This window comes from Gymnoscopelus microlampas, assembly GCF_963454915.1.
Source record: "Gymnoscopelus microlampas genome assembly, chromosome: 6".
Classification (NCBI taxonomy): Eukaryota; Metazoa; Chordata; class Actinopteri; order Myctophiformes; family Myctophidae; genus Gymnoscopelus; species Gymnoscopelus microlampas.
This window is the reverse complement of record NC_139943.1, coordinates 42,948,672-42,964,790: the sequence shown is the minus strand read 5'-3', so window position 1 is coordinate 42,964,790 and position 16,119 is coordinate 42,948,672. Positions and strand designations below refer to the sequence as shown.

The window sequence follows — 16,119 nt, the reverse complement described above, 5'->3', positions numbered from 1 at the left end:
TCTGTAAAGTGTTCAACTATAGTTCCTCAAACAGTGCTGTATTATGACCACAGATCCTCTTTGATTAGCTGAATTAAGTCTAAGAAAATACCACTTTGCACTCATGGCATGCAGCATATCAATCATAGGCTGAGCTCCATACTTCGTTTTGAGGTATTCTAGTGACTCAGGGATAACAAATTACGTAAATTGAATCCAACCACTTAAATGTAATATATTTATTGCAACAACCAACCAAGAGTGTTGCAAACCGCTGAGTTTGTAACAAAATGAGGAAACTCACACAAACAAAGGAGGTTTACATGATTTTATTAAAACTAACTTGACCCCATATGGGTAACCGGTGAGCCTCAGGGCTCAACACTAGTGTATTTTCTGTTTTGTGTTATTATGAGGAAAGCTTTGACTGAAAATAGCTTATCGACAAGCTCACAATGTGTCGCAGTGAGCTTGTCGCTTGGCTATTTTCTGCTAAAGCTATACCCACGGATACTGGGGTAGTTGCTTGACAGTGCTTAAAGGGCAAGACCACTTGGTAGACGTTTGGGTTGGTTTGGGTGTGGTTACCTTGCCATGATGCATCTCCAAAGGTGGGCAAGAAATCTAAAATAATTACTCCATTGATAATTAAAAATATGTTCCTCATTGAATTACATTGTATGCTGAAACAGCTCTCAAAGTCACTTTTAGCACAAATAAACGCAAATAAAGTTGATTCAGACAATCTAGAACATCACCAAATCCAGTACCATTTGTTTTTGAAATAAGGCTAACATCCTGTTGATTTTGCCATTTTTATTAAAAAGAAAACCCGGACTGGATCCGCGGATCTGGATCTTCAAATAGTAAAATCAGCAGGAAGTTGACATTTGTATTAAAAAAACAAACGGTACTGGGTTTGGTGATGTTCTATATTGACTGAATCAGCTTTGTTTGTGTTCGTTTATGTGCTAAAAGCGTGACTTTGAGAGCTGTTTTACCGTACAATGTCAATGAGGAGCATATTTTGAATGATCAATTTCTACTCAATGGAGCAATTATTTTAGATTTCTTGTTCACCTTTGGAGTTACATCATGTCAAGGTAACTACACAACCCAAACCTCTACCAAAGTGGTTTTGTCCTTCAACAACCAAAAATCCAAAAGGCTGGAATGCTCCCAGTGAGCTTCATGGTGAGAGAGAAGACAAGAGCAAAGTCCAGCCACCTATTTTATAGAGGACAATCCAGGTGGGCCAGATCTCCACTGATGACAGACTCCGCCCTCCAATCATTCTGAAACACATGGCACACTCCGCCCTCCAATCATTCTGAAACACATGGTTAGTAACCATGACAACCACACCAGTTACCCTGTCACAAGAATTAAATATAAAAATAGATAGCTGTGCTGTGAACAATTTAGGCTGACAAGAACAAAGTATTGTTTTAACGACAGGACTGTATGGCATTTTGTTTATACTAAAGTATTGTATGGCTTCATTTTTTATGACACAGTACGAGTTTAGTATGACTTTTCTCATATACTATTGTGTCAATGTAGGAACTGAATTAATAACAAGCTAAACTCCTTTTTGCATCCACTCCTCCAAGGAACAGGCCATATGATGTAGTTGGCAGGGCTTTATTGAAGAAAAGGTGACATTAAAAACAAACAATTAGACAAATAATCATACATTGATGATGATAATGATGTGCACATTAGCATTCACACTGATTTACATTTCAACCTTAAAGTCACATCAGACAATGAGCATGAAGCTGTCACTTTCACAAACTGTAATAAAAGTTATTCTTGCCTGGGCTTACCTCTGTGCTGGAGGCTGACGACAGGGGAACAGGTTCTCCTGAGAGCAAGAAGCTGCGATGGAGAGATGAGTGAATGACATGGTCCAAGGAGTCTCAGATTTACTGAAGCAGTTAAACCGTGCAGGGTACAGAGGTCTGACTGTTTTTTTACCACTATAGAACTGTTGTGTGTATTTGAGCATTGCCCTGCATGCTCTTCAGTGAAAGATTACAGCCAGCTACAAACATGAAAAAACACCAATAGTGTAGGTATATTTTGCTTGTTGTCTCCGCCAGAGGTGGAGAGTATGTTTTCGTCTCCGTCCTTCCGTGTGTGTGTCCGTCTCAGCCAAGCTAACATTGGTCAAGCTTCACGTGACACGTGACAATATGTTGTCACCAATGCTTTGATTGGCTAGCGAGACGCATGATGAAATAAAAACCTATAAATAGGTGTGTCACATCAAAAAATCATTTATATTTTTTGAAGTGAGCTTCCATCAGCCAAGCTAACATTGGTCAAGTGACACGTGACAATATGTAATATAAATAAGTAAGACAGGATTAATCAGGAACAGTACTGGCGGAGACCTGTGCTCTGAGGAGCACATTTTCTAGTTTTTATTTTCATTTGTAATAAAATGTCACTGACATCACAAGGTATTCTTCATTTTACGTATGGTCAGGTCCAGTATATTATTAATTCATGCAGTCACTGTATTCCAGTGGGGCAAGGCACTGGAATACAAAAACATAACCCTAACCCTCAACAGTGGGATAAAATCAATATTGTAACATCTTATGCAAATGAGCCATGTGGTCGAATGTAAACAAATCGCTAGTGCAGTCTGGATCTGTCATGAATGAACTTCAACCTGGTATTTACACTTTCTCCATTTTTGACCCGTTCATTCATCTACATAAATGTTCGGATTTCAAATATAAAGTTTTTGACCCGAGGGTCAAAACCTTTGGGTGGGAGTTGAAAGTGTGATTTCTGCTTGCTGAATAGCTGCTCTATCCATAGCTCAGTCGCGGGGGCGAGACGTGAATAGTCGTCACTCACTGACAGCCAATAGAATCGCATCAAGCTTTCCCAACACGAAGGCCCTGTAGTATCAATGTCCAGTCAACAGGAGGCAGCATATCGTGGTAGGGCCACTTTGAGACCAGCACACATCAAAACAGTATACTTGGCCTCCAGATGGTGGCAGCACCGCACTGTAATAACAGATCAATAATGCTTTGCTAATAAACCGTTACTATCAGCTCCTGCCCCGCGACGGCGAGACGTGAATAGTCGTCACTCACTGACAGCCAATAGAATCGCATCAAGCTTTCCCAACACGAAGGCCCTGTAGTATCAATGTCCAGTCAACAGGAGGCAGCATATCGTGGTAGGGCCACTTTGAGACCAGCACACATCAAAACAGTATACTTGGCCTCCAGATGGTGGCAGCACCGCACTGTAATAACAGATCAATAATGCTTTGCTAATAAACCGTTACTATCAGCTCCTGCCCCGCGACGGCGAGACGTGAATAGTCGTCACTCACTGACAGCCAATAGAATCGCATCAAGCTTTCCCAACACGAAGGCCCTGTAGTATCAATGTCCAGTCAACAGGAGGCAGCATATCGTGGTAGGGCCACTTTGAGACCAGCACACATCAAAACAGTATACTTGGCCTCCAGATGGTGGCAGCACCGCACTGTAATAACAGATCAATAATGCTTTGCTAATAAACCGTTACTATCAGCTCCTGCCCCGCGACGAGACGGCCGTGCCTGGCCGTGGTGGCGGCGGAAGGGGCATCCCTGTCGATCATGGGAGTGAATGCCAGCCAATGTGATTTCAGTATGCTTTAGCATGTCCATGGTATTGCAATATATAGTGATATAGTGATTCCAGAGATTTAAAATGTATGGGGGTCGTGGTCTAAAAATGGAATAGAGTGTGCACACTGATAATGCTGAAAAAAGCTCTGCTTTGTATCTATTGCGTTTGTTAACGGTTCGGCCTGTTCAGTCCGGACATATACCGTATATGTCCTTAAAAAGGTCTGAACAGGCCGAAACGCTGACAAACGCTTTTTTCAGCATTTCCAGTGTGCAGACTTTATTCCTTTTTTATAATACTTTTCTTTGTCTTGCACCTGAGCCATGGATGTGTGTGCTACCCTTTTCATCCGTGGTCAAATGCTTATCAAAGTAAGGGTCCTTGAAAGCAAAAAGGTTGAGAATCACTGAAACTATTTATTTTCCAAAAAACATGAACCAGATATGTTTTGCAGAGACTGCTAATACAACACAATACAAAAGATAATAAAAACGTAATAATTCTGGATATAATGAAATAACAATATATATATACACTATATACACATTATAGGTAAGACAGAGGTAAATGTTGTACAGGTAGAACTGCAGGTATGACAGAACTCTTAAGGCATGTATGATATTGTTTGCAGCCATGGGTTATGTGCAAGTAGCAGAAGTCATACATGTAAAAATGTGCTATAAGCAGACATCATTCACAGTATATAAAAATGTCCAAGAAGCAGAAGACATACATATAATATAAATGTCAATTTCACTTGTCTATGTACATTTTGCAAATAGTTGCTGAGATTTTTTTTACAGTTTAGTTCTTTCAGTCTTTGTCCATGATCAGGGCACTGAAAGCTGCTGGGAAAAATGAGAGGGGGGGCGGGGGGGGGGGGGGGGTGGTAGCATATCTCTCATTTCTTCCTCTCTGCTGTCCACCTATCCTTCTCCATGGCATAGAAGGAGGATTGTTGGAATTCCTTCCATGACATCTCCTTTGCCATGCCTTTGTCTTTGTACAATGAAAGTACTTTAGACGGACAGTAAATGTACTTCCCAGTCACTCCTGGAAACCCAGTGTGAATATGTGGACTGTTTGGGCCCTGCTTGAGCCCCTGGCGGCAGAAACGGCAAAGTCGTCCGCTAGGTTGAGTGTCTGGGAGTTTCCTCTTTCTCTGGGCTTTGGCCTCCACTCTCTGTTTTGTTGAGTCCAGTTCACGTTGAAAGAACTCAGTCTGTGCAAACTCCTCAAATGTCATTTTGGGATTTGTCAAACCCTCTGCAGAGTAAGCTTTGAACACCTTAGTGGAGCAGTAAAAATATCGCACTGGCAATTTTTGATAGAAGAAATGAATTGAGGATCCATCTCCTGCTGAGTACCGGGATTTAGGCTGCCCACAGGAGAGACATTTCCTTGTTTGTGTATCTGGTTGCTGCTGCAGCTGCTGCTGTTGCTGCTGCTGCACTATGTCCAGCACCATTTTCTGGATCTCTTCCTTTGTCACTGGCATTTGAGGTGCTCGTTGTGACACAGGTTCTGCTGGATTCACGATGGCTGGTGGAATTGCAACAACTGGGACATGGACAGTCTCACTCCCCTGAGTTAGACTGTACCAAAGGTTTTGTGTCTCCACAAGTTTTTCAGGACTGGTGTTCAGTGATGAGGAGGTGTTCATCAGTTTGGCCAGATGTTTTGAGTACTGTGTTATGTGATATTTGGTTGTGCTGTGTAGCAAACTATTTGGATCTGTGGCAGACTGAAGGACCATGGCAGCATAATCTTTATCTACCAGTTGCATTATGTCTTTTTTCCCATGGTACTTGACTAGTAGACTGTCAATAGCTGCTTTCATTGGTTGTGGCCAACGTTTGTAGTCCAAAACAAACAGTTTCCGACCTGTCTTGATGGGTCCAGTGCGGGCACTCCTTGGTGAGGACTGTACTGGCAGGGGTATGGAGCGCACTAGAACAAAGAAAACAGTTTCAATGATTTGGTACTATAGTATTGTACTAATATTTATTCAGTAAAACCATTAATGTATATATTCACATATTAATATGTAAAATATTTGTAATATTTAAGTGTCAACTCACTCTCAGCTGTAGGCTCCATGTGTATTTGGGACAACACCTCTTGCTTAGGCACTAAAAACAGCTCAGAAGATGCTGCCAGGCCAAAGGACATTGGTGACACAGTGGATGCGGCCAGGCCAGAGGATGCTGGGGACACAGTAGATGCTGCCAGGCCAGATGATGTTGGGGACACAGCAGATGCTGCCAGGACAAAGGACGTTGGTGACACAGTAGATGCTGCCAGGCCATAGGATGTTGGGGACACAGTGGATGCTGCCAGGCCAGATGATGTTGGTGACACAGTAGATGCTGCCAGGCCAGAGGATGGTGCTGCCAATGCCAGACCAGTTGTGGGTGGTGCTAGTTCAGGGGGCAGAGGAACAGAAGAATCACTTTCTTTTGCCTTGTGTTTGTCCCAGTCAAGTGGTACTGGGCGGCACTCTGGCTCTCTGTATTCCAGGCCAAACCTTTCACCTGTGTCCCTGTCAGAGAGGTGAATTGCAGGGTACTTCTCCTGGCCAGTCACTCTCTTTGAAGCAGAGTTCAGATCTATAAACAACGATGGATCAAACACACGTGGGAGGATCACACCTGGCTGCTTAAGATCCACAAGTCTTTGGTAGTTCCAACGTGCCACCCCTGTCATGCCCTGGGCCTGGAACAATTCACAGGAGGCATGAGTTCCAGTAATCCACTGAGCCTGGTGGAAGTGGAACCCCTCTTGCTGTGATGTCCCTCTGACTGGGATCCAGATGGGGACTTTTGCTCCTTCACCACGGACATGGTTCAGCTGCAGAGTTCCCCCATACCGGTACAGGATCCCCTCTGTGAGCTCAGGGTCACTGAGGCACCCACGGAGAATGTGCACCCTCTGGATACGCCACAACTTCAGCATAGATGGTTTGAACAAGGGCACATTGTTTGGGTCGGTCATCTGGTGAAAGTTTTTTAGTACACTCTCAACTCTTTGTACCAGTAATGCTGGGCATGGAATTCTGATCCGGCAGTGCTGTCGTACGTGTTGTTTTGTTGGATTATGAGGATGTATTGCACAGAATTTATAGGCATCCTTCAGCCTCTGCAGGTCTTCCTGATCCACTAAGGAAAAGGCAGTGGAGAGTAACTCACAGAAGGTGCTGAACAAAGGATGATGCTCAGATGTGCACTCCCGTGAGAAACGGCGCATGCAGTGGAACAGGTCCAACTTGACAACAATGTTGGAGTTGAAGTGTATCCGGGATGCACAGGTGTTCTCCATAGGCCCAGCGGTGGCGTTAGTGATGATGTAATCTGTTGTCTTCCAGGCATCCCAATTGAGGTGCTCATCAGGGAGAGTGTCAGGGATCTTAAATGGTGCACAGCAGTCCCTGGATGAAAAAAAGAGGCATATAAAAGGCTTTTCAAACGTCATTTTGAGAATCACACATCATAATTCTTTATCCCTTTGTACTTGCACATACAAGTACATTTGACTTACTAAGGTTGGTGTGTTGTAATAAGCATAAAAACAACATGTACAGTATTATCACACAAATATAAGGTGAAACCTTGTGTGATTTGGAGGGGTGGGGGTGATAGGCAATACAATAATAAAGAAAGAAAATATGACTATTCTCACCTGTCCACCCATTGGTAACTGGCCTTCTCCACCTCTGCATCACTGTACCTCTTAGCCAACCCGTCGTACATAGGCCGCAGCGACCTTTCTGTCTCAGCCTGCACCATCACCCAGGAGACAATCATCCAGTTCTCATTCATCACTGCATAGCTCGACATGGCACCAGATGACAGTGTAACCTTCCGTGCCACCTTCCTGGTGTGGTCAGACCGCCAGACCTAAGATAAGATAAGCCATTTGATATTCCCAGAGGGAAAATCAGATGTCATTGCAACAACAGCAGTAAGAAAGAACCAAATCAAGATTAAATCAATATACTGAGCTTTTGGGCCTAAATATCTGCACTCAATCTCTGAATTAGTTAACATGTTCAGTCTGTCAATAAATATAAATTTACGTTAATAAATATGCATGTATCATTATATCACCTGTGAATATACAGTATCATTATATCACCTGTGAATATACAGTATCATTATATCACCTGTGAATATACAGTATGAATAACTACATATACAGACCTGTCCGAAGGTGCCCTGAAGCATCTTGGTGATGGCCGGCTCTTGCCGTCGGTACTCGTCAATGAGGCAGTCGGTCACGTAGTGTCCAGAAACTGATGTTCCACACCAGGCCTTTATGTCATATTCTCCAAAAGGCTGGGGTGTGTCATCCTTCCTCACCATCCGTGTAATTGTCCTCTGTCCGTACATCCCAGCCTCAGCATCCCAGACATTTTGAATGTTGTGGAGATATGCCAAATGAGCTCGCTCATATTTGAGGTGCATCATTTCATTTAACTGGTTTGCCATATCTGTGGGTGACTTGCCAGTGCGCCTCAGCTCATCAATCACAGACTTGCAGAGGGCCTTCTTGTACGTAAGGACTGATGGCAAAATGTTTGTGAACCTCGTGGGTAGTTTCTCCAGCCATTTAGGTTTGTCAGCAAACCAGTGCTTCTTGCACACCTTGCATTGGAGGCGAGAGGAAAATATATAATACTGTCCACTGATGCCAACAACCACCCGAGGCCTACCCACACCAGACTGTGCTACATTAGGTTTTGGACAGCCATAAAGGCATGGCAGTACATAAGTGTTCCTCAGCCGGACCATTATCTCGTTCTCTGGTTTCCAAATGAAGAACGGATGCATTTGGTAGAAGTTTCGGGGTGGGAGTGTCGACACGGTGTCGAGGAGCTCTGGCTGAAAAGGGTGACGCCATAACGAAATGGCATGTCCTGCTTTACGGTTATGCTCAAAGTTAGGCCACAGCCCAAGAGATTTGAGCTCTTCTTTAATGAACCATTGCTGATGACTACTGCACTTCCAAGTGCTTTCACTGGTGTCACATGTGATGTGTGGAGGAACAGGGACCGATGGGCCAACTGAGGGAACAAGGATGAAAAGGACATTATTGAAATGTAATGATAATATGATCAAATTGTTTATTACAATATAATTATTACAATATAATTATGGAGGAAGCATTTGCAGCACAGTAACCTTTTAAAAGAAAACAGAGAAAAAATCTTACCACGTGGAGCCACTAGTGGATGTGGGACAGTGTGTGAAACAACAGGCCTATCTGACGCAGAGTGTCTATCTGAACTTGGTGTAGTTCCTGAAAAGAGGGATATGTTGTGTTAGTGTAGAATGAAGATAAAATGAACATGAAAATCACTTAAAATGAGCATGAAAATCACTTAAAATAATACATGCCTGCAGCAGAACCTGTCCTCTCCACTTGTGGGGGACCTGCTGGCATCAGACACATCAGCTCTGGCGGAATAGGCACAGGGGGCGTCTTCAAAGCAGGGACATCTGAGTCTACAAAAGTACATATTTATGCATAACAGATACCGCCACACCGCATAACACATATTTGGACAGATGAATAGAATCATAGCGTATTTACCATCTCTTGGCAACTTCTGCAGTTTACTTTCAGTACCAGCAGGTGGTCTGGACATCGTAGCAGATGGTACTATACAACAGACAAAATCGTGTCACTCATTGTAGGATTGGCAATATACAAATGGTTAGCTAAAGGCACACACCATCTTATTCCCATACAAAAAAAATAATGTTTGCATCTACTATATTGTTCGTGACATTACATGTATATTACATTATACTAATAACATCTTGTATATTCAATGTGGTGAAAAGACCAAATTCATTCATACACACCAGTACATTTTTAAATAGGTTGATACTCAATTGTCAAATGCATTACATAATAGTCTAAGCAGGGGAACCAAAATGGCACAAAAAATACTGTATGTTTTATACTTATAACTAGGCTAGATACAGAATAAAATGGGTACTCACCATCATCGTGGCTGGATCAATTCATGTTCCCTATCTCAGTTAGCAGAACTTTCGCATGCAAACAATGGTTAGTGGAACAAGTCCAGAACGTGGACAGGACAGCACACTGACATGCACAGAACACGGACATGGCCAGAACATGACCAGAACACAGAAAACACAACAGGCAAAAAAAAGGTTTTGTTCAGGTTATGAGATAAATTCATGGTGTCTCAATAACCTGTCACACAAATTGTATATTTCATTCAAAACAAACCCTTTTCTCTTGTAGCCTGTCCTGGTACAGAAACTGAGGAAGATGTTTCAACAGCTGGTAACACAAAAAGATTGAAATAGCAGACATACATTAATAGCAAACAGATTGAGCCATAATTGTCTCATCTTTAATGTCCAATCAGTGAAGAAAGCAACAAACACACACAAATGTGTACTTACAGCAATGCACCGCTAACTTAGAGGGGGACCCCATTATCACCATGAAGCTGTCCAAATCATCGTCTCCAAAGTCTGTGATGCCTGCAGACAGAAAATATGTAGAATGTAGTAAAAATGTAATTTCTACACAGTACATAGGTTGCTTTAAAATAACAGCATCTGTTAAAATGATTGAGCTGTAATGAAGATGAAATGTAATACATTTACAGACACATCTTACTAAAATACTACGGCTGGCATTAAAAAACAACCTTCCGTAGAAGTACTTGAGGCAGGCACAGACGCAGAGGAAACGGAGGCAGATTCCTTCTTCTTCATCAGGTATGTTTTCAGCTTGTCCGGCCATGTACCTTTGGACCACTTTTTCTGCAGTACGAAGGCTGCGTAGCCACCGGCCCTGTTGTCCCAAATCTCCCGGTAAGTTTTGTCCTTATGACGACCAAATCTAACCAGATCGTCGTCGTCTCCAGATGGCTTTTGTGACTTGTATCTGTCTCCAGATGGCTTTTGCGACTTGTATCTTATAAGAGACTGGATCTCATCAAAGCTGTGGGCATAGTTGATAAATGAATGTAAGCTGTCCTTGTTGTGTCCCTCTTTCTCAACGACTCCTGCAGCCTCCTCTGCTTGTAGTTTATTGGTAAGGAATATCATATATCCCACGTCGTTCTCTAGAAGCCACCGAAAGGACTTCCCTTGGTATTTGCCAAACTGCAGGACATATTCCCCAAACACCTCTTGTCTGTCTGAGGCATCCCCTCCTCTCTCTCGAACAACAGTTAAGGCGTTTCGTCTAACCAGGTCTTCTGGCAATGCTTCAGGCTTGTCAGGCTTGTCTGCACCAACGTTGTCCATAATAAGTGCTGCCTCATCTGAAGGCCCCTCAAGGAGATATCCACGTGGCCCCTTCCGGAAAGTAACATGTACTCTTCCAGGGAAATAGGACATTCTTCTGTGCATGTTTGCCTATCACAAATGAAGAAGAGAAAGTATTAGACTTATACATTATACATTTTTAGTTTTTGAAACAAGTTGATATTTTAATTATATTATAATTGTATTGTGTGTGAGAAGCCATGGCTCATGATTCATAGCTCTGTAAATGCTCAGAGCTATGAGAGATGGCTTGTGTCCCACAGTATAGTTTAGACTTTATTCACAACACAGCTTATATCATGGGCCTCAACAAATGGTAAACTTCACTGCTGCTGTATGTAGGGCTTTTTAGTTGATGATTAATTATCATATACAAATAATAAGGATTTATATGTAAACATACTACCAGGCAGATGTGGCAAATAACGTAAATATGCAAAGCATATAACTGAAATAAACCAAGAAACCCTGATTGACAATGACAGAACCAACAATCAAGTGTGATCTAAATCTAGAGTGATTTTGGCCAAACCTACAATGTTTCATTGTGTTTATTGTCACAGACACACAGGGCACTTAAAGCTTCCTCAACGGTATGGATAATAATAAGATATAGAAGATTTAAAAATGATAAAGCTAGAAGTAAAACAGTAGTAGTAGCAAAACATTATGATGATTGATTTGACTATATCTCACTATATCTCTCTCCATCACTGGGGGGAGACCACAGCAGATGTTTATCACATGTACAAGACAATGCAAGCATACCAGCAGCAGCAGGGAGCCTGACTATCAGTCTCACATTCTCAACATGAACTGTACAACCAACCAGAGTATGCTAGTTGAATGAGAGTGAGTGAATGGGGGAGGGGGAGAACTTAGCCTACAGAAATTCACTGGCCACAACAAGTACAGCTGTATACAGAACATAGAAATCAGTAGTCCAACAACACCTAAATTTACTAGTAAAAGCAATCGTATTTTCATGTAATAACTAATTTTATATAATGAGGGTGACGGATTAACATGCAACAACTATGTGCTTCAACAGCTTTGAATGTAATGATCATTTGTGTTTACACATCAATCAAAACACCACAATGACCAACCATTGTCCATCTGTCCGTCTTGTCCTCGCTGTTTTGGCTGATTTACTGCCTTTTTTAAAATTATTTTAATGTTGTTTTATACTTTTGCTTATCTTTTTTTGCTTTATTGTTAAATTAGTTGTAGGCTACTTTTTCTGTTATTGTATTCTTGCTCTGTGAAGTACTTTGAGCTGCATTTCATGTCATGAAAGGTGCTATACAAATATTATGTGTATTATTATTATCTGTGTTCAAATACCCAACGACAATGATTAACCATCTTATTTAAATGTAATTTACATTCACCAATATGGCACAAATGACTGCAAACAATCGGAGATTACATGGGTCGAGTGGGGCATTTTGCCATTTTATCCATACCCAAATAACAAGACAACATGCACAAGTATTCATCAGTCAACTTTTCATTCATCCAAAACAAGTGACTTACCTTTGTTGTGTGTAACGAACGAAATCAATTGCAGTAATAATCATGTATCGTCTTCTCTGTTCTTCTCTCACACTGACCGCCGACTGACCGTTCAGTCCGTGGGTAAACTTTGCGCACCCACTGAGGGGGCGGGGTTGATTGGGTGTGCGACTCTGAACAGCTGTAAGCCATGGTTCACATGACGCTCGTCTGTCACAAGCGTCATGGCGCTACTTGTTCCTGTTTTTTAAAATGTTTACATTTACAACCCGTACATCTACATAAACGTTCAAAATTCAAATATAAAGTGCTGACCCCATGGCCATGGATGTGACAAGTTAAAACGCCCTGGTCTAAGTAACCGTATCTTCCGTATTTTTCAATACAAAGCCTTTTAATCCAATTGGTGGCCATTTTTTCATATGCTTTCAACAATGCAACCCTATCGGTTGGGAGGTGTACTGCACTCTGATACATTATAACTCTATAAAAAAATGTCCGCCAATCAGATTAAAATGCTTTTTTATTGCACAATACAGAAGATACAGGTACTTAGACCCAGACGTTTTAACTTGTTACATTCATGGCCATGGGGCCAGCACTTTATATTTGAAATGTTAACGTTTATGTAGATGTACGGGTTGTAAATGTAGAAATCTAAAAAAAACCAGGAACAAGTAGCCATGACTGTCATGATATGACGGTCATGTTGGCTATACAGATGTATACAATCATTACAATGAAACGGAGCTAACAGGATAACAGTAACTAATTATATAGATGGCCCAAATAAAACGCAAAAACGGCATGCTGACTAAACAGACTATGTCACAGCCTATTTAGTAATGCACTGGTGCCCTTCCACCATGATAAAAAGAAAAAAAAACTCTCGCAGTATTTTCGGGGACGCGTCCATTTACAGTTCAGTCCGGTCTGGACCCCCCGCCTACTGTATCCGGTACGGCACATGCACAATACACAACGCTGTTTCCGTGTCCGCTCAAGACCGGATATGCAAACTGAAAAGCCAATTGGAACCCATTTAAAATGTACGTTCCGTGACCATTTTCTTAATCAAACATGGCCAACACAACATTCTGACTAAACGTACTATGTCATGCACGTGTTTAGTAGTGTACTTTTGCGTTCTATCGTTAAATACAAACATATTTGCCAGTCTTAACTCTATGGGTCCTGTCCGCACAAGAACTAAAAGCAAGATGGCTGCTCCTGCAAAACTGAGCTAGCCTGTGATTGGCTGGCAGAGTGAGGAACAGCGCCACAGACCTGCCATTGAGATAAAACGGTGGCCAAACACGGTATTGCATCCGTAGTGAGTTAAGACTACCATAGACTTTGCATTGGAAAAGTTAAGGGCGAGTTAAGCTTAACATTTCGCAGTGCTCGCGGAAGAGCTCTTGACTGCAGACCACAAGATCATGGGATCGAATCCCAGCACAGGAACCTTGGCATCTGAGCACTCTGGCTCCCACGGGTCTGTTACCTTTTTTCGCCTTTATCATAAAGGTTGCTGGACAATATATAGAGTATGAAATGCATAATTTATTAAATAATATAAAGGTAATATCAAATACATTGTAAAAAACGAGAGATATGACGCTTTATTAGCAAGACAGTCTTTTATTATATTATTCCTCATTTTGCTGGTTTCCCCTGAAACCCCTTTACTGTTACAGAGTAGAACTGCCTTAATCTCTGCTGATGATGTGGCCATAGCTGATTGGTTAGAGAGCCTGCCTGGCAAGCCATACATCCCAGGTCCGATTCCAGGCCTCAGCAATGTGTCAAAGTGTCCCTAAACAAGACACTTAACATAATAATTCACCCAAAAAATAATTATTTTCTATCAATTACACACTCCATGAAGCCTTGAATTCATGGAGATTTTTTTTGTTTTTGACACATTCCTGAGCAGACTCAGACACATTGGTTGGGATGCATGGCGTATATAGGCTCGCCTCGCATTGTAGATTAGTAGGCGATAATTCCAATATTCACAATACACTCCTCATGTTTAAGCCTAACTGAATTATATATTTATGGACTTGTATATAAATTGTATATATTTTTGGACGACTTGTGCATTTAATTTGTCGGCAATACTTTGCCACGTTTTCTCCCTGGATCCATTTATTGCAGCTGTGTTTCCTTTCTTGCATATTATACATTTTACTTCCTCGTATGATTCCGGGGAGACATCAAATTTCTCTTTTGGGTCTTGGGACTCAAGACCCAAAAGAGAAATTTGATGTCTCCCCGGGAGCCGGGACCCAAGCCTCAAGACTCTTGAGCTATACATTTTGTGAACCACTGCCATTAGAACAGTGGTTTTCAACCTTTTTCATGCCAAGGACCCCTAAATGTATATACATTTGGCCGCGGACCCCCATCTGAAAATGTTTTGTGCCAGGGACCCCCAGAAGCAAAGATTTGAGTTAAAAATGTTCGCTTTAAAATGCTTAAATATTTCAAAGATATGCACACATTTTCAATATTTTTCAAAAATAGCAGATCTACAAGCTCATAGCTTGTACTAGCTTGTAGTTTGCACTAGCTTGTAGTAGATCTGCTATTTTTGAATAGCCAAAGCTAAGTGGTTAAAAATGATTGTGACGCTATCAGTGGCGTACCCACCGTAGAGGCAGGAACTAAAATCTCGCCTCCCCTAGAAAATGAAGTAAAAGACTGACTGAAAAACAGGCAGTGAAAAAAATCCAAACAGAATAGTGGCCGTCGGACCATCATTCACGCGGGCAGGCAGCTAATCACCACCGTATCCATTCAGCAGAGCGACCCTCGCCTATATAGTGATGCAAATGTATGCCTTTGTCTTCATGGGGTACCAGGAGTGCCAGGGGTGGGGGTCTGGGCCATCACCTGTACTCACCTGGCATAAAAGGGGCTCTGAGAGCAGCTTGGGGGGGAATCTCGCCTGCCCTAAATGTAATTCCTGGGAACGCCACTGTTCCATGAGCTGCTGCAGTGCTGCTGTTCATAGGACGGAACAAACCAGGCTGTACGGACCAGACATTGTCAAACCTGGATTTGACGTAAATCCAGGCTTATTTAATTCTCCTTTCGTGTAATAGGCCCCAGGTGAAGAAAACACACCGACTGCGGCTTTAACCTTTGCATTATATGAACTATCCAAGACATTAAGATTTTATGGAAGATGCTTCTAAACATATTGCTAGTTTGACCACTTCAAATGCTCTAATCTTAAAATAATACGCAAAAATAGCCGATCTTGTAGATCGGCTATTTTCACTGTGCAACATGTTTTCATAGAAGACATGCTGGCTCCCATTGGAGTCCAAATGACTGAAATCAGTCTTGGCTAGGCCTGTCACAATCATGAGATAATCGCAATTATTTTTGCAAAATCGTAATTCTTTTCACACATTTTCAAATATTAAAAAATATGTCCCAATGTTCAATGCCAAACCCACAATTAAAGTCAACTTGGAGTGGTTGTCAACTTAAATTTGTAACAGCCCTACTCGTGGCGACTGAGAACCTTAATCCATGTGCATTACAGCAGCATGTTCGGGAGACATTGGGGTGATAAAAGATAAGACAAGCCTTTATACACTTTCTGAAGACATTGTATTACACACATTCACAATACCAATACA

At 41.9% G+C, this 16,119-nt stretch overlaps 2 protein-coding genes across 3 annotated transcripts; both read right to left on the bottom strand.

Moving 5' to 3' along the window:
- Positions 1–4,524: 4,524 nt before the first annotated feature.
- LOC311047004 (uncharacterized protein) lies at positions 4,525–9,273 on the bottom strand (the record flags this gene model as incomplete). Its single annotated transcript, XM_084059588.1, has 7 exons — positions 4,525–5,576; positions 5,708–7,053; positions 7,305–7,522; positions 7,826–8,688; positions 8,838–8,924; positions 9,035–9,130; positions 9,219–9,273. 7 exons carry the CDS (start codon positions 9,271–9,273, stop codon positions 4,528–4,530), a joined length of 3,714 nt encoding a protein of 1,237 aa, XP_083915714.1. The 3' UTR covers positions 4,525–4,527.
- On the bottom strand, positions 9,219–12,563 carry LOC311047394 (uncharacterized protein). Of its 2 annotated transcripts, XR_014600976.1 has the most exons (5): positions 12,485–12,563; positions 10,321–11,035; positions 10,070–10,150; positions 9,635–9,944; positions 9,219–9,287 (listed from the first exon to the last, which is right to left on the bottom strand). XR_014600976.1 is itself a non-coding variant. In XM_084060092.1 (4 exons), exons 2-4 carry the CDS (start codon positions 11,027–11,029, stop codon positions 9,880–9,882), a joined length of 855 nt encoding a protein of 284 aa, XP_083916218.1. In that variant the 5' UTR covers positions 11,030–11,035; positions 12,485–12,563; the 3' UTR covers positions 9,561–9,879. The 2 variants fall into 2 exon arrangements, 1 of the variants encoding a protein (XP_083916218.1); XM_084060092.1 differs by lacking the exon at positions 9,219–9,287 and having other exon boundaries at positions 9,561–9,944.
- Between the last annotated feature and the right edge of the window lie 3,556 nt (positions 12,564–16,119).